The 22,003-nt window shown below is 45.1% G+C and overlaps 1 protein-coding gene across 1 annotated transcript; it reads right to left on the reverse strand.

Annotated features, from left to right (window-relative positions):
- Positions 1-10,097: 10,097 nt before the first annotated feature.
- Positions 10,098-20,700, reverse strand: LOC311301808 (alpha-2-macroglobulin-like protein 1). Its single transcript, XM_084427143.1, has 34 exons — positions 20,525-20,700; positions 19,800-19,980; positions 19,577-19,733; positions 19,407-19,459; positions 19,263-19,283; positions 19,001-19,166; positions 18,840-18,924; positions 18,649-18,763; positions 18,455-18,575; positions 18,225-18,334; positions 17,983-18,150; positions 17,666-17,887; positions 17,371-17,583; positions 17,142-17,291; positions 16,758-16,907; positions 16,594-16,669; positions 13,665-13,758; positions 13,358-13,583; positions 13,153-13,276; positions 12,961-13,082; positions 12,831-12,882; positions 12,653-12,736; positions 12,389-12,565; positions 12,203-12,278; positions 11,961-12,117; positions 11,813-11,887; positions 11,565-11,727; positions 11,303-11,487; positions 11,013-11,234; positions 10,806-10,927; positions 10,621-10,702; positions 10,452-10,535; positions 10,274-10,379; positions 10,098-10,196 (listed from the first exon to the last, which is right to left on the reverse strand). The coding sequence occupies exons 1-34, from the start codon at positions 20,602-20,604 to the stop codon at positions 10,156-10,158; spliced, it is 4,260 nt and encodes a 1,419-aa protein (XP_084283269.1). The 5' UTR covers positions 20,605-20,700; the 3' UTR covers positions 10,098-10,155.
- Positions 20,701-22,003: the final 1,303 nt, after the last annotated feature.

Consider the following 22,003-nt stretch of genomic DNA (forward strand, 5'->3'; position numbering starts at 1 on the left):
TTTTCAGCAATTGCAGGGGTGACTATCATTCTGTTGCGCATAACCGAGGAACATCTGAGGAATCCTGGTTATTCATAAGCTGCCGTTTCACACTGCACATTCCTAAATCCCGGGCTAAAGTCCTTATTTGCGGTGTCAATAATATTGACTGGACAAACACGGCACGTGACCCGTTTACATAAAGGCTCTAGCATTGCTGTCCTCATTACACATTGCTGACTGTAATCAAGTTCTCTTACGAGAGGTTCTCTCGTATTGCGTAAGCTAGCTTACGCTGCGGGAAAGTCTCCTTTCACGAGATACTGAAGCCAAAAATTATCCTAATTTTTTAAACTTTGTCAACGCAGTGCGGCAGCCTGCAGACCTAGGGCAAGCGAGTCGCGTGCCCATTGGCTGCTCTGCGGCAACTGCAGCAGCCTATGGCTGAGCCTTGCGCGTGACGTCACGTCCAATGAGCGCGCTTGGCGCGCTTAGTGCGTCACAGCCCGTCATTAGGGGTGTGGCTTAGAGTATATAAGCAAGGAACAGAGGCTGCTTCGCTGATTTCTGTCTCTTCAGCGAAGCTCTTCGCATCGCTGATCTCCGAGGAAGCCGCCGTTGAATCCAGCGACCAGCACGCCGAGGATCTCAGCCTGAGGACGCCGGCCGCTCGCCGCCTTCAGCCTTCCCTGCCTGCTGCGCCATCCGGCCTTATATCCTTTTCTGCTCTGTTTTGTGTGTGTGTGTGTGTCCGCCGCGACACACTTTCATCTAAAAGAGCGCGAGGCGTTGTTTCAAATGCCTCGCACATCCTGTGGCTCGTGCAGAGCCTCGCTCAGCGACGGAGACCGCCACGTGCTGTGCGCTCTCTGCCTGGGTTTTGACCACGCTGTTCGCGCTCTCTCCGAGGGCGGCTGCGAACAGTGTGAAGATTTACCGATGTCGACCCTACGGGCTCGACTCGCTAAATTCGAAGACACTCCATCTTCTCCGGCCGCTTCTTCCGGGCCACGAAAGAAAAAACGTCGCTCTCAAAGGCCGCCGGAACTGGACGCTACAGCTGAGCGCTCGCCGGAACCTCTCCCGCGAGCCTCGCTCTCCCCTTCCCCCCCACCCTTCTCCGACGCGCAGCGGCCGGCCACTGCCCGCACTGCCGTCGCCCTGGGGGATGATGCAGATGATGCCGCTGACAGCTGCTCTCTGCTCGCGTCTGACAGCGAGGAGTGGTCGGGCTCTCACCGCTCCGCCCCCTCTACTATGGAGTCTTCTCGAACCCGCGCTAGTGTTGACGCAGAGCTTCTCCGCCTCCTCACTTTAGCGGTCGAGAGAATGGGACTGGATTGGTCTCCACCTAAGGAGCCGGAGCCCAATCGCCTTGACGGGTTTTTTCTGCCTAGCCGCCGCCCTGCGCCTGCCTCTAGGTCAGCACCCTTCCTGCCTGAGCTCCACGCCGAGCTCTCTAAGTCCTGGAACGCTCCGTTCTCCACCAGACTCCGCTCGCCAGTCTCCTCGGCTCTCTCCCAGGTGGACGGAGCCGCCGAGAACGGCTATAACGGCATCCCCGCCGTTGAGGATGCTGTGGCAACGCACCTTTGCCCGCCGTCTGCTAGATGGCGCTCAAAGTCTGCCCTGCCGTCTAAAGCCTGCAGGACCACCTCAGCTCTCGCCGGCCGCGCTTTCGCCGCCTCCGGCCAGGCTGCTTCCGCCCTGCACTCAATGGCTATTCTTCAGATCCTTCAAGCCGACCTCCTCCGTGAACTGGACGAGAAGGGCTCGGATCAGTCTGCCTTTACCGATCTCCGCAGCGCTACGGATCTCGCGCTGCGCGCTACCAAGACCGCTGCTCAAGCCATCGGCAGATCCATGGCCGCGCTCACCGTCATCGACAGACATCTATGGTTGACGCTCGCGGACATGAGTGAGTCAGAGCGCGCTGTGTTTCTGAACGCACCACTCTCGCCCACCGGCCTCTTTGGCCCTGCGGTCAGCGGAATTGTGGATCGGTTCTCTGAGGTACAGAAGGCGTCGCAGGCGATGGACCTCTTCCTGCCCCGCCGTTCGAGCTCAGCCACAGGCCGCCCTCAAACTCAGCCTCCTGTGCGCAGCTCTAACCAGCGCTCTTCCAGGCCCCCCAACGCTTCGCAGCGGCGCCAGGGCAATCGCCCCAGGTCGCGCTCGACCAGCCGTCACAGACCGCCGCCCCCACGGGGCCCGCGGTCCAAGATCGCGTTGAAGCCCGAGCCCGCGAAGTCCTCCTAGCATCCGCAAGGAGGAAAAGATGGTTGAGTCCCGCTACGGCCGGACCGCCATCAAAACGCACAGCTCTGTCAGTCCCCTATGTTCAGGCTACTGCAGCAGCACACACCGCAGCCAACGAGCCAGTAATTACACTCGCTCGCCTGCACACAAACGCCGTTTTCACGGCGACCCAGATAAATCTCAAAAAGAGTATAAGTGCTTTAAGTGTAGAAAATGTGCCCACACCCATGTGCTCACTGCTTCACACAAGTGCAATCCCCATGGTAACGCGCCCAGAGCGCTCTCTCATAAAGCGGCCTCACACCGCTCGAGCACTAAATGTAGTAAAAGTGCCCACACTTCCGTGCTCACAACTACTCGCTGCTCGCTCTGTCACTCAGTTACCTCAAATTGCTACGGCTCAAGCCGCAGGGGTTTTAAGTGTAGAAAAAGTGCCCACTCCCGTGTGCTCACTGCCTCACACAGACCAGGTTCCCATGGCAACGCGTCCAGAGCGCTATCTCTTAAAGCGGAAACTTTCCGCTCGAGCATCAAGTGTAGGAAATGTGCCCACAGCCCTGTGCTCACACCTGCCCACTGCCCGCTCTGCCAGACAGGTTGCAAACCTCATAAAGCCCCCAAACACTGGCCGTGTCATAAGTGCATATCCCGCGCCAGCTCACGAGCACGCGCGCCCACTTTCAGACACCATAATCCCCACGCCGCCCTCGCGCCTGGGTTGTTTTACAGCAGTTCACGCTCCATCGTCCAAGATCGAGCTACTAAATTCTGCACAGTCGGCCAGCCCTGTTCTTCTGCCCTCGTGTCCGAGCATCGGCGGCGCGCGCGCCGCCCCGTCTTCTCTGATACAGGTTCCCCATCCCGCGCAACGCGGCGATCTGAACCCAGAGACCATTCGACCCCTAGCTATGCATGCAAAAGCATGGGAGGCTATTCAGGGCGCGTCAGAATGGGTGCTCAACACCATAAGACACGGTTATTCGCTCCAATTTGCTCGTCGCCCTCCGCGCTTTCTAGCGCAGACGGAAACGAAAGTGAGTTTGGAAACAGCACATCTGCTTCAAGCAGAGATAACAAAGCTGCTGCGAAAAGGGGCCATAGAACAGGTGCATCCTTCTCTGAGCGAGTCAGGCTTTTACAGCCGTTACTTCCTCGTTCCCAAGAAGGACGGAGCATTAAGACCTATTTTAGATCTGAGACATCTGAACAAAGCCCTCATGAGACGGCCGTTCAGGATGATTACAACCAGACAGATCCTCGCGCAAATTCGCCCAGGAGACTGGTTTATCTCTCTCGATCTGAAGGACGCTTATTTCCAGATCCAGATAACTCCCCGTCACAGGCCATTTTTGAGATTCGCCTTCGACGGTCGAGCTTATCAATACACAGTCCTGCCGTTCGGCCTGTCTTTAGCACCCCGTACATTTACGAAATGCATGGACACGGCTCTCGCTCCCCTGAGGAGTCAGGGAATGCGAATTCTGAACTACTTGGACGATTGGCTCGTTCTAGCGCAGTCAGAGACAGAACTTGTGTCTCACAGAACAGCGCTACTCGACCACCTGGAGGTTTTGGGTCTAGCGGTCAACTGGACAAGAGCTCGCTCTCGCCCCGGCAGTCGATTTCCTTTCTCGGAATAGAACTGGACTCGGTGGCGATGACGGCCAGATTGACGGAGCAGCGCGCGCGCCGCATCCAGCGCCTCGCTGCATCCTTCAAAGAAGGCAACCGGGTTCCCCTGAAGGCATTTCAGCGCATTCTGGGGCATATGGCCTCAGCTGCAGCAGTGCTTCAGTTGGGTTTACTGCGCATGCGCCCGCTTCAACGCTGGCTGAGAACGCGCGTATCCCATCGAGCCTGGGCGACCGGCGGCTCGCTAATCAGAGTGACTCAGGTCTGTGTCTCAGCCCTGCAGCCCTGGCTAGCAGCCGAATGGTATCACACGGGAGTGAATATGGGAGTGGTCTCACACCGGAAAGTTGTCTCTACAGACGCGTCCAACCTAGGTTGGGGAGCGCTCTTCGAAGGCAGACCGGTCTTTGGCCACTGGTCAGACCAGGAGAATCTCCTACACATAAACTGTCTAGAGATGCTCGCGGTCGAGAAAGCGCTCATGCACTTCCTCCCTTTCCTCCGTGGTCACCATGTTCTAGTCCGCACGGACAACACTTCAGTAGTGGCCTATGTGAACCGCCAGGGCGGTGTCAGATCAAAGCAACTCTGCGCCCTGACGGAACGCCTCCTCGTATGGGCTCAGCACTCTCTGCGCTCTCTGAGAGCATCGCATGTGCCTGGCCATCTGAACGAGGGCCCCGACAGACTGTCCAGGGACAACGTTCCCCCTGGGGAGTGGTCTCTACACCCTCAAACAGTCCAGTCGCTGTGGCGCCGCTTTGGCAGAGCGAAAGTCGACCTCTTTGCGTCAATAGACAACGCACACTGCCCAGCGTTCTTTTCAAAGAGCGAGGACGCGCTGGCCCAGTCTTGGCCCAGCGGCCCGCTATATGCGTTTCCGCCAGTCTCTCTGCTGCCTCAGGTCATCGAGAGAGTCAGGAAAGCGCGCCACACAGTGCTCCTCATAGCCCCGTTCTGGGAGAACCAAGCTTGGTTCCCGGAACTCATACAATTGGCAGACTCAGCCCCCTGGCCGATTCCGGTGCGGAGAGACCTTCTCTCTCAAGCCCGCGGCTCGATTTGGCATCCCCACCCAGAGCACTGGTCTCTGCATGCGTGGAGCCTCAACAACTACATGCTGATCTACCAGAAGGGGTGATGAACACGATCATACAATCTAGAGCCCCCTCCACGAGGCGGCTCTACACGTCTAAATGGTCTGTGTTTAACAAATGGTGCACTACCAAAGGGCTCAATCCACAGACATGTGGGGTCTCACAAGTATTGTGTTTCCTTCAAGAGCTACTGGACGCGGGCAGATCCCCCTCCACGCTCAAAGTCTATGTCGCGGCCATTTCAGCGCTCTCTGTGTCAGAGCCGGGCCGCGCATTAGGAAGGAACGAGTTGGTCATCCGCTTCCTTAGAGGAGCGAGGAGGATGAACCCCCCGCGACCCCCTTCGGTTCCTATGTGGGATCTTTCACTGGTCTTAGACGCACTGAAAGCACATCCCTTTGAACCCTTAGAAACTGTGGATATGAAATACCTCACGCTCAAAACCGTTTTTCTGATAGCTCTGTCTTCAGTAAAACGTGTGGGAGACCTTCACGCGTTATCCACTAACGCTGCGTGCCTCGAGTTCGGACCTAATGACTCTAAAGTTATTCTCAGACCGAGGCATGGGTACGTCCCAAAAATTTTGGGCACTCCCTTCAGAGCGCAGGTCATTTCCCTTTCAGCCCTGCCGATTACTGGCTGCGAGGCAGATAGTCACCTCCTCTGCCCAGTTAGGGCGCTGAGAAGCTATATTTCGCGCTCCGCCGCCTTCAGGCGTTCAGAGCAGCTTTTTGTTTCGTTTGGTGGGCGCACCAAGGGTCTCGCCGCCTCGAAGCACACTCTGTCCAGATGGATAGTCGATGCTATCGCAGCTGCTTACGCATCTAAAAACCTGCAGTGCCCCTTGGGCATTCGGGCACACTCCACCAGAGGCATGGCCTCATCGTGGGCGTGGTCCAGTGGGATTCCCATTCATGACATTTGTGCAGCGGCGGGCTGGGCCTCCCCCTCCACATTTGTTAGGTTTTACAACCTGGATGTTCCCGCTTTGCAGGCCAAAGTGCTATCAGTCTAAGTCTCGCGTAAGCCAGCCCACTGTCTGTGCGCGGGCTACGCTGCTGATTTAGCTCTACTGGTTGAGCTACACTGTATGGAAGTGTTAGTTGGACCGGCTGTGCCGCTCCCTGCCCCATATTATGTGCTTGTGTACTGTGGTATCTGGCCGCCCAGCTCCGTTTCGCGTTCCCTGGGCTTCCCACGGGATTCATTCAGGATGCTGGGCGCGCGCACGGCGTTGACAAAGGTGTTCCCGCAGCGTAAGCTAGCTTACGCAATACGAGAGAACCTCTCGTAAGAGAACGTACTCGGTTACTAACGTAACCTCTGTTCTCTCTAGAGAGGGAACGAGTATTGCGTAACCCGCCGTGCTCTCGCCACGAGCTCATTTTCGCTTCATGCGACAGAAACCAGCGAAGCAGCCTCTGTTCCTTGCTTATATACTCTAAGCCACACCCCTAATGACGGGCTGTGACGCACTAAGCGCGCCAAGCGCGCTCATTGGACGTGACGTCACGCGCAAGGCTCAGCCATAGGCTGCTGCAGTTGCCGCAGAGCAGCCAATGGGCACGCGACTCGCTTGCCCTAGGTCTGCAGGCTGCCGCACTGCGTTGACAAAGTTTAAAAAATTAGGATAATTTTTGGCTTCAGTATCTCGTGAAAGGAGACTTTCCCGCAGCGTAAGCTAGCTTACGCAATACTCGTTCCCTCTCTAGAGAGAACAGAGGTTACGTTAGTAACCGAGTACGTTTTCAAAAGTGAACTTTTTGAAGGCATGAATGACGGTCTCTTCTTGACACGTCCCCCCGATTGATTACCCGCGAGCTTCTCCTCCTGTCCATATGGTAATCTCTCTACTGTGCGACAGAGAGTCGCGTGGTTATGAATCAATCGTTAGCCTACTTTTACAAAAACTGCTTCTACGGGGCCATAGCGTAAGATACAAGGTAATGGAGACTTTTATACATTTTCATGTTTCTTTAGAAATAAATAATGGACAAATGGAGTCTTTAAAGCCTCAGATGTAAAGTTATTCGCTGTCAAAGTGACGCCAAAATGAATGGGAGTCAATGGAATGCTAACAGCAGGTGATGGTCTGCTAATCAATGACAGCGCCCGGGGAAACTTCAGTTTATTCCGAATGATTGCCCCCTTGGGTCCGCCTTGCTCTGATGTCATGCTAACATATGTCAAAAAACTCTCGAGAGCGCAAGGCGGATGTGTCGAATTCTGCAGTCGAGCACAGTTGCTCTCCACCGACTGCGCTGATCAAAAGCATGATGGGAAACGACTTGCTGACGACACAGCTTAATGATCGTTAGCTTAAACAACCGTGATGAATTGTTCTCTTTTAAAAATTTATTTTAAAACTCTGATATGTTTTATTTGTATACGTTATGTGTGAATATTCTCAAACTATCTGACAGTGCGATCTCAATGGGTTATGCATTGCAATTTTTATTTAAAGAAAGCGCGTCGTATTAAAGGTAGTATCAGCGATTTCAGGCCCAAACATAAATGTTCACATTCATCTAATCTTACCTAACGATCCTGTTGTAAAGGCTCCTTTAAGAGAGGACTTTTATTCTGACACCGAAAATCATTCTCGGACTGAGCGCTCTCGTGAGTGAAGTAGCTGTTGCCTGCTGAACAGTTATGTTGCGCCGATCGCTGAGGGGACATTGTTACCTGTGATATTTGCTGCTTAAGTTACCTTGAGGTGTTAGTCATTGACCTACAAGTAAGCATGTTTGTCTTATGTTTGAGTTTATAGAGTATATAGAGATCGAAATGTTTAGTTGTGTATAACTGCCTCACGCACGCATGTCCAGACATGCCCTCAGTTATTGTGTCTCTTAGTTTAGATTAGTGACGCTGTTCTATATGTGATTATTCTTCTTTATTGATATGTATATCACTGTTTTTTGGTTTTGATGGAAATTTATCATTCCTTTGGAATGATAATTCAAGATTTGGAGCTGTTTATACCAGATGAGTGATGTAAATCTGACGTGCTCTCTTATTCGTATACTGTATGGAGTGATGTTTATCATCTTAAATGGTTGCTTATGGTTTATAATTCATAATGTGATGCCTTATTTTCCTTTATTGAATTGTATATTCTATGGATAAATGTCACTAATGAGGATTTAGTATGCTTTGGCTGCCTTTGGATGTTTAATATTGTATATACCCAGCTTAACCTTGTTATTCACTATCGTTTTATGGTGTTTCTTGTTTTCCAGACTAATTCCTCTACTGCTTGTAATACCTACCTGTGACATACCTGTACCTCTGTGGATTGATCTTATATTAATACATCATCTAAACCTGCTCAACTGTCTCCTCATCCTTATATTAAACTGTGCTCTGACAGGCACCCAGAGGGGTTCACTCATCTAATTAAAACGTGATCCAGACAGTCAAAGTCTCCTAAACAGATCCGCTAGCTGATTTTCGCGTGCAGCCGTCATAGGCAGCCGTGCACGAGCGCAAAACCTCACAACACCCACCCCTGTCGGTGATTGGTTGGAACACTATTTGTTTGGGTTTTGAGTGTTTGGCTAAACTGGGTGAAGACAACTGTTTTTGTGTGCAGATCTCAGAGCCTAGGCTGCCTACAGAGACGCGTTTTTTTGACGGGCAGCTAGCGGATCGTTAGGTAAGATTAGATGAATGTGAACATTTATGTTTGGGCCTGAAATCGCTGATACCACCTTTAAGGCGAGACACAGCAGGCAAAAACATCGAGTTTTTTTTTACTGGTCAATGTTGAGATTTTTGGATATTTGTCTTCAATAACGTCTTCTTTCAGACTTGTGGTGAAAAAAAAGTCCGCAATACACATTTAGGTCATTATTTTACTACACTTTGTCTGTTTGCGTCTGTAGATTTCTCATAAATTCAACAAAAGTTTGCGTTCTTAATCAATATACTTCTCCATGATCTCTGCTGTCACCCTTTCATCACATGCGTCGTTAGGAAGCTCTCTCTCTTCTGTACAATCCTGTCGGATCCAAATATGGTAATTTCCTTTTTATCAGCAACCAATCGTGAAAGTAAAAGGACTGAATGCGCGATCTCATTGGCTGATGATAAATCTTTAAAGCCCGTTTTCTCAAAATGACTTTACTCTCATACTCCAAGTCCGAAATCTCCACTTCAGTAGCACCTATATACACCAAACTTTACAGTCTTGTACCTAGTTATATTATGAAGACACTTACAGAGGGATTTGTAAATATATTATTCCTAGCTTGATTTATAACATTTTATTCCAAAAAACATGGCGAAAATAATTAAGGCTATTGACAGTATATTCTGATTTACAGGATAACAAAAGTAGATATCCATAAATCCCTCTGTAATTTTTTTCCCATCTAATATGTGAACACAATGAAAAAAATATTTTTAACCTGGCTTTATTCAATACTAAGATTTCGTTTTTTTAAATATATGCAAATTAGCGCATATTTAATTAGATATTGCCTAATTTGCATATTTAAACATTAAATTACAGAAAACTTGTAATACATTTTTTTCTCATCTTAATGTAAGTGATCAACTGGGAAAGTTTCATGGTGATATCTGCTAGTTAAAATGTTTACCCTATTCACCTGTAGTGTCTTGCCTTAAAGAAAAAAAAAGATTGATAAACATGTTTTTGGAATTAAATACATACTCTGGGCGTCTTGTTCATTATATTTATTTTTATATAAAAGCAACAGAACTTAACACATCCAGTTTTAGCAACACTGTGCACAAGCGTGAATCCCGCGATATCCATTTTTGATCTCGCAGCTGTCTGATCCACTGCGAGAAGACAACTGTCCGGTTTGCCTGCACTTTTCACGGCAGCCGCCTACTCACATCTCAGGCGAGGCAAGGCGCATCTCAAACAAGCCTATAGGCGTTGATATTATTCTGCAAAGGCAGTCTACAACTGCCCTGTGAAGTGACAAGTCTCCACTTGAGATGCCTTGGTTTTCTGGCCTTGGTTTCAATAAAGGCAGTTTTTGAAATAAGGAAGTTTTGAAACTTACAGGGTATTTTATAGTGTAATGAACTCTTAACTGTCAAAAGATCAAGGAAAGTGCAGTGTAAAAAGTGCAGTTAGGAACAAGAGGCAACAGAACTGGTTGTATAGTGGTTTTATTCAAGTCACATGTCCTACAGCCAGTACTGAATCAAATCATGGACAGGAAGATGTGTAGGTGGTCTCAAATGAATCACCTGAAATAGGAACAGAAAATGAACTCATTTAACAGTGAATTCAGCCAGAGCAAAGCATGGTTAGGATGAAAGCGTACTTGGCTGATAGTAGTCATAAACATTGATGACTGCTGGCTTGAGATTTTCCACTGCAAGAACCTGTTTCAGCAGCAGAGTGTAACTCATGGGGACGCCTTTGGGAACCTACAAGACAGAAAGGATGAACAGCAAATACACAACACTCAAGATGGCAGCTAGTAATATACCCAGTCTCACCTCTTTCAGATACACTAGGACATGATCATCTTCAACATCAACCCGCTCCACTAGTGGGGCAAACGACTGGGGTGAAGAACCAAGCTGAGGGGAACATCATCATTTGCACAATTACAATTGAAGGAGCTTCAAGCATCTTGGGACTTTCTAAATCATCTTAAATACAAACCAGTGACGCATCTGCCGTGAAGCCTGACAGGAGCTTAATGTCAACTAGAACCATGTTAGTGCTTGATTTTACACCATTGTATCTGAATGAGGGTGAAAAAGAGGTTTAGTCCAGACCAAGAACACAGCTTCCCTTTTTGTAAGAGTCATAAACATCAGTTGGTTACAGGACACAATGCGGCTTACTTCACAGTGAACTTCAACATGAGATTGGCTCCAAGTGGTTGGCAGTCTCCAGTCACCTTCGCTTCGACACTCAGCGTCATGGAGACTTTAACGGGTGTTGGGATGTTGTAGAAACACGCAACCTATAGTACGAGTAGAAAATCAAACAAACACATTTAGATTTGGCTGTGCACAACAAATATAGATAGATGGGATGAAGATACAGACCTGCACAGACACACAAGAGGATCCTGATGCTTTAACACTATATTTGCCTGGAACGTTCTTCAGTGGCTTTTCTTGATACAGCAGCCTGTTGTCCCGATTCACTTTGAAGCTAAAGGAGTCTCCTCCTACTACTGAGGACTGTACGGTAACAGTGCTGGAGCCGTCCAAGCTGAACACTTGAGCAGCGTACACAGACAGAGCCTGAAGAGCCACCACAGTGTCCTAAAAACAAGTACAAGATTAAAATAAATCCTCAAATGATTGCACTCATGTTTGGTAGTCAGAGGCACCTGGGTGGAGGAAAACCCTCCATAGGGATTCTGCTGGGCCACGAGCCAGTTGACAATGCGGTTAGCATAACCCAGATTAGCTGCCGTGAGAGGCTGAACAGCAAGAACCGCTAGCAACACGTAAGAGCTGATCTCCACTGCCAGAGTATCACCAGATGTCGTCTGAGACCAATGGACCTTAGTGCCTTAGGATAAGATGGAGGTGAGAAAGTTGATGCCAAAGACCCTGATGAATCAACATCAAGAGGCTGGTAAATCTTACCTTCAGAAATTGCAAGGTTGTTCAAGGCAGTTAAAAGCTGTGATCGAGTGGTGGTCTCTCCGGCCAGACTGAAGGTGTAGGCCAGCAGAGCCGTGGCATAAGTGTTTCCAAGGTTCCCAACGACAGGCCTCAAGCATGACAGACCGTTGGTAATGACAGGATCCTTAAAAAAAAAAAAAACCGCATATCAGTCAGCCAGAACAGGAGGGTCATCTGCAAGGAGCTTATACAACTACTGGATTGGTTACCGTGGTGGGGACACCTAGTTCAAGCAGCGATGCAACAATGTAGGCAGTCATGGTCACACTGTCACCAACTCCACCCTTAAAAGAAAGAAAAGAGACTGATTTAGAAGACCAGTCCATTGTCCAGTGCATTTAGAAACATGTAATGCACCTTCATGTCACTATGGTACAGAGTTCCCTGCTGCATGAAACAGCCGTCTGAACCCTGCTTGCTGATCAGCCAATCCTTTGCACTCTGCAGGACATGTGGATCAATGAAGACAAATTGCCTCGCTAGACCAAAGGACCTCATGACAAAGGCGGTCAACCTGGTCGTGAAAAAGGTTGACAAACTAAACAAACTGTTTGTGCCACGACAGATTATACACAACAGTAGGACAGTGTGAAACTCACCATGTATTTGATTCATCATAACCAAATGTGCTGTATGATCCATCGCTGTGTCTGTAGTTCAGTTGTCCTTGGTATCCTGATTAGATCATACAGCACATGTAAGTGATAGTCCAATGGGAAGAGCAGGACAAAGCTTCCTTGAAATTGAGTCTCCTACATATATAAAGTGGATTTGGTCATCCATACCGCTCTGAAGGAAGCCTGTGGCAGTCTCTCGGATGGCTGCGGTGAGTTGCCCTGTGACCTTCAGGTACAGTAGGATGTAAATATTTGGAGCAAGAATGATCATATTCTGTTCTCCACAGCCAGATGGCATCTGTAATAACCCATTTAGATTCTTCAGCGCACGACCCATTATGTCCCCTACAAGAGGGTCAAGCATAAAACCCACATCAGAAACAGTTATTCTACCAAACTTCACGTCAGTTTCTACTGAATGAAATGTAGTACCAAGGACTGAAACTGAGCATCTGGCAGATCCTTGAACCATGTTTGTTGGAAATCTCAGAGTCATGTCTTCAGAAAGATCTTTTCCTGCAGACAAGAGAAGGGATCAGCATTTTAGAGCTAGGCTAATGTTTGGCTATACAGGGAGAACGTATTTGGGAATCATGGAGTGCAAACAAACCCTTTGGACACAGTAACCAACTCTGGGTGTTTGTCCTTTCAACTCCTTCAGGCTATAGAAGCAATAACACCACATCAGTAAAGCAGCATGAGCTCCATGACCAGACTCCAGAAGGCTAGTTAACACTTACCAGGACAAGTAGACTTCGAATGACTACGTCGATGCGTCCTCTCGTAGGCACAGTCACGACTTCAGTGCCACATCGGGTCTGGGATGCTTCAGCTGAAGCACTGACAGTCACATTGACAGTTCCTGCAGTGACAGACAGGAAGTGAGCAACACCCTTAATATACACTTAATTTAGAGAGGATCCAAAACTGACCAAGAACAGAAGCTGAGAGAATCCATTTGAGGGTCTTTCTCCCATTGGCACAAAGACAGGATGAATACGGATCAGTATATGGTTTAAGAGTGAAGGCAGTGGATGAAGCTGGAGTTACTTTAACCTGCCAATGAAACAGAACACATGGAGCAAAGACACATGACCTTCTCTATACAGATGAATTATAAAAGAAACCATGGCATACCATGATGCACTTGGACAGATAGCTGAAGACTGTGGCCTTCAGCTCAAAAGACTCCCCACGGACAATGGAGTATGGCAGGGAGAGCTCCAGGAAGAAGGGCTGGAAGACCGTCAGCAGAGCAGGAGGAGCCAGACCAAATCCTTTTGAAGACAGGCAGAACGCCTCAGTCTCCCACGTGGTGATGGTGTCAGGAACAGTGAGGGGAACTCGTGTTGATCCAGTGTTTCTGAAAGACAGGAGAAAAATAAGGGGAACAGGGAGAAAAACTGCGCAAGTAGCTTTAGAAGGAACAAGATGCTTCACGAACCCCACACGAGCAAGCTGCCAGAGCCATGTTTCTGGAAAGTAAGTCCTGACAGTCACTTCAAAAGAGGAAGTGTCGGGTCCATTCAAAACCACCACTGAAAGACAAGCAATTTTACACCAAACTGTCTTAGTATCTGCAGAAGAAACAGGGTTCATAACTGCCCCTCTTATTGCATTTATGGAAATGATTAAAACACCCAACAATTTGTTGATCCACAAGTAGTACCCTTACGAAAAAAGGTTTATTAGTGCGCTATTAGTATACTTTTAAACTAAAAAGTATACTTTGTATGTACTTCTCAGAAAAACACTTCAAATTGGCCTTTACTTGTTGATCGAGATATAGGCTACTTAAAGTATAATTAAGTATTCTTGGCTTGTACTTGTTTACCATTTTGTTTGAGTAGCTTAATAAATACTTTTTAAAACATTACACTGTCTTCTAAACTAACAAAACTAACATTTATATAGCATCAAGCTTTCGGGTGGAATAGCTTAGAGTAAATAAAATAAGAAACTGATCCTGATCTTGTACACAGTGATAACCCTTACAAAAAAAAAAAAAAAAAAAAAAAAGTTAGTTTTCTATTAGTATAATTTTCAACTAAAAATAAGAAAGCATACTTTCAGTCTACATTTTATATACACTTCTCAAATATACTTAGTTACATGTGTACAGAGGCGGACAGAGTACACAGCTTCATTACTTGAGTAAAAGTACAGAGACCCCTTGCTAAATTTTACTCAAGTACAAGTAAAAGTACTACAGTCAGATGTCTACTTAAGTAAAAGTACTAAAGTACTTGTTTTTAAAAGTACTTGAGTATCAAGAGTACAAGAGTACATTTTCTAAATATTGCATTACTACTGCCACAGTGCTTACATTGGTAAACACAGCAAACACTTGAAGCGAAAACTATCATTTACTTGTTCAGAAAATTTAAATAGTCTGGCGAGGTGGGGTCACGGGGAAGACTCATAAATATTCATTAAGGATATTACTAACTCCCTAACCCCACCCCTAAACCTACCCGTCACTGGAGTTAAGACCAATTAGGGATGACTTCCCTAATGAATATTCATGAGTCTTCCCCTACCATCCTGGGAAAGAAAATACTCCCAGGATGGACCTGCTGCGTCTTCATCCATTGTTTCGCCCATGGTTTCGTCTCTTATCTAAATCTGACAATGGAGTTGACTTTGGCGGAAAGCTGAAAGTGATTGCTGATAGGCTGTCCCAATCAGTGGCGCCTGCACAATCCAATCATGTTTGAGAGGGAAACAACAAATTGAAGGTTTCCGAGATGTTTCTTTTTTCCTTTTTTATTTTTTAGAAGTAACTGGTACTCACAGTTATGGATAGAAATGTAGTGGAGTAAAGAGTACAATATTTGCCTCTAAAATGTACTTGAGTAAAGTCATGAGTACTCCCCAAAAATGATACTCGAGTAAAGTACAGAGCCCTCAAAATTTTACTTAAGTACTGTACTCAAGTAAATGTACTCCATTACTGTCCGGCTCTGCATGTGTACTTGACTTATACCGAGAGAAAAGTATATTTGGCCTGTACTTGTACTCAATCTTTTGATCGAGATATACAAAAGTATAATTAAGCATCCTAGTTGTTTTAACTCTTGATCAAGTAGCCCATTAAATATAATTTTACATAGTTTTTCATTTACAGTCTTATGAAACTTGCATTATTAGAAAATATTAATATAAAACATATATTTCTAATGCTGCGTATCTGATTTGTGTAGGCTAGTCCACTGGTAGTGTATAGGAATTAACTTCTTTACTCTTTCCCCACCATTGACTGAATTCCAGTTGTCCATGTTTTCACTGTTATATGGTAGGGGGCGCTACGACACATCTAGTACAGAATCTCCGGATCAAAACATAGAAGCTGAAACGAGTGATAGAAGATTGCTCACGCAAATGTAAGATAATGTGATCAAACATTAAACGGCGTGTAAATCAAAACTGCTTAATATTACCAAATGAAATGAAGCATAACCCATGAAAAGAAAGCAACTGAAGCTTTTGGGATGTTGGACTCCAACTGTGTTTTGATCATCGTTCTGAACCTGATCAAGGCGCACGCAGTCTTTGGCAAAAATAAGATTCAACCGTTTAAAATGTTCCCTTTATGAAACTTACTGTAGCATATGGACTAGATTCATGATTCTTTCTGCAAACAATGAACACATTTCTAAAGACTCCTAAAGCTTCAACCTCCTGACTCAGATGCAAATCAGGGCCTAACGCCAGAAAGTCTGTGCCAAATTGCCCCGACACTTTTTATGGGCCCGCTGAGGGTCTCCAGAACAGACCTGTCCCCACGAGTCACTTAGGGAAAGCTTCAGAGAGATCATTATCGAGTCCTCCCCCCTTCTCTCTCTGCAAGCTAGGTGCTCCAAAATACTCGCAGTATACAACTACTAAACTAGTAGCTTAGCACCGAAAGAGCAAAAATATACAATTAGTAAACTACAAGTATGATGTTAAATTCACTTTAACTAGTATAAAACTACTAAACTAGTTTACTTCAAAGTGTACTTTCATAAACTAAAAAATGGTTACATGTATTAAATTCGTAAACTACTAGTATACCCATAAGTTCACTTGCAGTACAAATGAGAAACGCAATTGTGAACTAGTTGTGCACTTAGTTTACTACTCTTACACTTAAACACTTTTATATTCTAAAAGTGGGCCAATTTAGTCCCAAGCGGTATTAAATTAGTACACTTACAAGTTTACTACTAGTACATATTGACAGTATATGTACTACATAACGTATACTTAAATACACTTGGACATCACTCAAGTATACTTTTTCATAAGGTAATCCTCACATAACTGAATGCAAGTTCACCAAGTCATGCAGAATTTTTCACTGAAAGAACGACCTCTCTGCATAGACCTACCATCTGGGAATCTGCGATACAGCAGGCACGGAGGGGCTTGTACAGCGAGATTTGTTGCGATCTTCATTCCCAGGCTCTGTCAGAGAGACAAGTCAAAACACAAGACAGATTTAAAGTCAATGACTCAGTTTGTGACCATGTAGTCACAAAATACAGTTTTCTACCTTGAAGGTTGTGTAGGCTTGATTTGTAGGAGCAGGGTAGGCAGGATCTATGTCAAAAGCTAGACGTGGTCGAAAACCTAGACACTCTGGTTCATCCTGAACGCTGTTTGGGTAACCTGATAGTGATCGCACCGGGAGCAAGTCAAACACCTGAAACCATGAAAAAAAGGTCACTTTTGAAAAAAATGTTGAACAAAATTCATTACTGTTTGGAAATGTTATGGTCACAGAGTACATAAATGTATGTTAAGATGTACACTAAAACTGCTATAATCATAACAGAATAGGTTTGTTCAATTTCTCTCAGCATTACTCAAATTCTAAAGCTGAGCCTGAATGTCAGTCAAAACAAACAAGAATTTTAAAGCAACTGCACAAGGATACCATTTTCGCACTCAGACGCCTTCCTGGCTCCAAGATCCAGATGCTCTGATCTACAGCACTGATGCCACACAGAGATCCTGCTTGAGCAGAGACAGTCAGAACATTTCCCTCAGCAGGAACGGCCGTAGCAGGAGAGAACTGTAGAGACACCTGGAACAAGGACCAACACGCTTTAGGACACGTCATCATACCCCACTTAAAGCCAAAAAAGTGCTAGTGCACATCATACTTTGTTTCGGAGACACATTTCGGTTTCAAACGACGCACTACCAACAACAACATTCTCACTGGGCAGAACGCAGTAGACCAGAATCTGCACTACTGGAGCCATATCGACACTGACAGACAGCTGGAAAGACACAGAGCCGCTCGTGACTGTATTAGAAGCCCTCGCTTTGACCGTCTGAAATCCATGGAGGACGATCAATCCTCTGGACAAGACCTGACAAACACAAAACAAGTGGGTGCATAAACAGTCGAGAGCAATGATTATAAAAAAAAAAAAAAACCTGATATCCACTCACCATATAGATGATGTCAACGCTGTAGTCACCAGTCTCTCCAAAAGAATACTTCACGGTCACTGGAAACGCAGCACCACATTTGAGTGGCTGCTCAAGCTTCACTATAGTCAGTTCACTAGATGGGTTGTTAGGAGAATCAGGTTGGAGAAGCCGAACAACCCTTGTATCTGTAGTGAAGTATGGCGATTTGTAACCATTGTCAACCGCTGGAGTAGCACTTGCCTGGGGAACAACGAATGGAATTGGTTTCTTGCGAGAGAAATTGAGATCTACAGAGATCGGAGTCTACACTTCACAACACACAAAGCAAATCGTACCACCAGATTCAGAGCGGCTTTAGGAAGACTAGCAGCGCTGAGGGAGAATGAGGCCAGTCCTTTCTGGTTTGTGGTCAGATTCAGCAGCAGTTTGTTGGGCCAGCTGTTATCCAGGAGATAAACCGCTTTGTTTGCGATTGGAGTTCCATCAAAACGAGACACTGAGATCTTTTGGGAATGATCAAGGTTAGGAAAGGGAACCAATGTGAAGGCTTCTGCAACAATGAATTAATTATACTTGCCTTCCCATTAATCATTGATCCAGGTTCAAAATATTCTGGGATGTCCAAAAATACAACTCTGCCGACTTCAAATGTAATGGACACTGTTGCAGATTTTGACATGACTACATCTGGGGGGTGGAGAGATGCAATATAAAAAATAATGATTAAAAAAAAAAAAAAAAAAAAAAAGAGAACTGCAAACAAACTTTAAAGCAAGTACCATTGGTTCAGACCAGCCAAAAGCTCACCTGTTCCCACCTCAGTGACATTCACATTTACAAGAAAAGTATCTTGCATATTATTTTCAAATTCAGTGTTGAAAAACACTGATGTACCGATGCTAAGGGAGGCACAGCCTGTGGCATTCATCTGGTAACAGAACAAAGAGTCACATTAAAGTCAAGCACAAGAAAAACCCTCCACTGTAAGGCAGGAGTCAAACCTCTGCAGTTTTAGTCAGGCAACGACGGGTCACACCAGGAACCACAACGAATGGAAAAGGATCACGGCACACTTCCACCAAGGCTTGACCGGGTACAGGTTGGCCATATGTGTATCTGGGAAACATCACAAGGGACAAAATTAAGAATCGACCAACCCCAAAACAAGATAATATCTGTACGTTTCACTCACTTGGCACAAGCCTCGACTTTCAGTCCCACATCTGCAACGCTGTACGTCTGTGGTGCGTTTACAGTCACGTCAAACTTGGGCAAAACTAAACCAGAAATAAAAACGCTGTAAGACCTCAGATCGGGTCTCTGAACTGTTGCACATCATTCACAATAACTTACCATATTTTTTCACTTCAAAAACATGGGAGATCATTTGGTCGCCAATAAAAGCCTTTAGTGTGTACATCCCCATCTGAGCCTCTGGGTTTAACTTGTGAGAAAGCTGCAATATCCACTCCGTTGAGGAAACGTTTGTCCACTGACCAATGCGGTTATTATTATTGTCCTATTAAAACAATGAACAGCTTATAAAACGGCAAACAAAATGTACAGAAAGTGGCAGTGGCTCCATTCAAAGACTCGGACCAGAACAAATTCTCACCTCCACAACCACCAGATTGTACTGAAAGACAAAGACAGGAATATTAAGCATTTAAAATAGACACTATTGCAGCAATCATTGAAGAGAACTGCAAAACTGTGCACGTAAAAATAAATTAGCAATTTGTTCATGGCCAGACCTTACCATCTGATCAAGTGGCACAAATTTGGCATCCATGGTGACAACTCTGAAATTCACTGCAAAGACAGATAAACTCATATTATTTGCATAATGCACTTGTAGACAATCAGAACTTGTAGCGTACTGGACTATCTACACCTCTAATATTAAACCAAGGGACAATCACAGCTCACCTGTTTGTCCTGGATTGTAGATGGGTTTGTCTGTCTGGATGAAGGTCAAAGGCAAGTAACGTCTGAACATGACTTTTCTCTCTTCAGTCGCTTTGAAGACCTTCCCTTGAACATCTACCTTCAGCATCTGCACAGATTCTCCATCTACTTGAGGAGCCTGTGGGAGAAGCTCAGTTAACTCAGACAAAAAAAATAAAAAAAATAATGTCTCATGACAACAGACCTGGAAACTAAAGCACTGATGAAATGGCTTTGAAGAAACTTGCTGCACAAGTCGAGTTATCCTTTTGTCATCAAGCAGAGAAACTGTCATTGTGAGACTCTCTTGGGGTTTCAGAAGACTTGCACACAATTTGGCATCAGATCCAGTTTCAATCACTGCAGGGAAAGTCACCAGGAATAACCTGTGTAAACATCATGAAGTTTAGGTTCAGAGACCAAAGGGAATCAGGTCAAAACATTTACATGTTGGTTGAACATCCACAGAAAGTGGCTGCCACAGGGTTGCCAGGTCTGTGCATCAAAAATAAGCCAAAGTGGTTATATCTCCATCAGAGAGTGGGTTGAAGTACCAAACGTAAAAAAAATAAAAATAAAAAATAAACCATACATGGGAAACCCTCTGATTTAACAACAATGTGCCATTGTCCCAAAATAAGAGCACAATACAGCCATTTTTGTTCAGAAATAGATTTGAGGAACAATAACTCCAACAGCACACAAACTCTATTCAACAGGGACTTGTATAAAAAAAAAAAAAACAAGTGTTAATGAATAGTTTGGTTGGTCCCATTCATCATTTGAACACTAGATGGGAACGAGTACAACATGATTAATGAACTTAAACGTTTAATGCTTTGGTGCTTCATTTTGCCATCTTTTCAATTGCATCATTCAGCATAGATTAGACATTAGGCCACTTTTCACTTCAAAACCCATAGTACTCACGGCCTTTTCTGTCCATCAACAGCAAAGAGGAAAAGGGCTAAAATGAGCCCTTTCCAAACACATATCTCCCTCAGAGCCATGGAGAGCAATCATCCAAGACTAGACAGAAATCAAGAGTCTCTTTCAAAAACCTGCAGCACTTCTGTTCAGATCCACACTGCGCTACAACTTAACTCTAAATCAGCTGCACTGATGCCAGCGTTATTTATAATTCATAACAGCTTGATTTAGCTCTCACAGGCAATCTGGACATCTTTAGGGCGGAGCCACAGTAATTAATCACAGGGTTGCCAACTCTAGACTTGTTTGAAATTGGCAAATTCTGCACAGCTAAGATTCTTGATAGCACTGTGTGGAAAAATGTAGTCATATGCTTTTCAAAAAAAACAAAACAAGTGGCTTTATTTATTTTAAAGCTTTAAAAGCTTGAGTAAGCAAACTGTACTTTTTATGTAATAAATAGAACCTTATTGTAAAGCGTTACTGATTAGTTAAACACCGATTCAGACATTCTGGATATATCACCTGCAGGCTACTAAATATCCAGGTTTGAATGAGGAACTTGACCTTAGTGTATATCTTTGATGTTCTGGTGTCTTATGGTGGTTTGAAATTTATATACTATACTTGTATTTTAACTTTTATGTTTCACCGTGTTGTGTACTGGTATGTTCCTTTCATGAAGTCAGTTGTTGTGTGTACTTAATTGTTTTGTTAAGAAGTGGAAATGATGACATCTGCTGTCCCTTGTGTGTACTAACAATTGTAATCTGAGCACCTCAGTTGACAGATGGAGACTTCTGATTGGTGGACTATTAGTTCATTAGAAACTTTGTTTGTTCGAGATCTGTTTAACTCCCAGAAGAAGGCATGTAGCCGAAACGCGTTGGAGTTTTTTAGAAGGTTAATTTGACCAAGCCATAATAATAAAGGCTTTTTAATAGGGATGTCCCGATACCACTTTTTCACTTCCGATACCGATGCCGCAGCTTCGGCTATTTGCCGATACCGATATCAATCCGATATTTTTATTTTATTCTTGAACTAATACTAATAATAATAAAATATAATGGAAGCACTTTGCTCAATTAGCCACATAAAAACATCTCACTCAAATGGAGAACAAATACTTCTCCAGTATATAGTCCACAACAACAGTTGATAATGAAAGACTGTCAGCCTTTATTCAAAAGACCTTGAGATATGTTTGGTAACCTGAATGAATTTAAAATTAATTTGCTATATTTCAGATCAATATATTTGTTTCCTTAAAATTTTAAGTAACTTTAACTTTATTCTCATCTGAATTATAAATCATTTATTTCTGTATAAAATAATACTACTTTTTAAAAAACACATTTGATTTTCTTTTTTATTCAATGTAGAATGTGTAACTTAAAAATAAACAGATTAGTGCTGTGTTTTAGGACAAGAAATGAAAACCAATGCAATGATAAATGTCCAAAAGATGAGATCATT

The sequence above is a fragment of the Rutilus rutilus genome, assembly GCF_951802725.1.
Source record: "Rutilus rutilus genome assembly, chromosome: 1".
Lineage (NCBI taxonomy): Eukaryota > Metazoa > Chordata > Actinopteri > Cypriniformes > Leuciscidae > Rutilus > Rutilus rutilus.

Coding starts and splice junctions, on each gene's coding strand:
- LOC311301808 (XM_084427143.1), bottom strand. CDS start 20,604: ATGGCTCTGAGGGAGATATGTGTTTGGAAAGGGCTCATTTTAGCCCTT. Junction 19,734..19,799: donor ATCAGTGCTTTAGTTTCCAG/GTCTGTTGTCAT, acceptor CTTCTCCCACAG/GCTCCTCAAGTAGATGGAGA. Junction 12,279..12,388: donor CACAGGCTTCCTTCAGAGCG/GTATGGATGACC, acceptor TGATCTAATCAG/GATACCAAGGACAACTGAAC.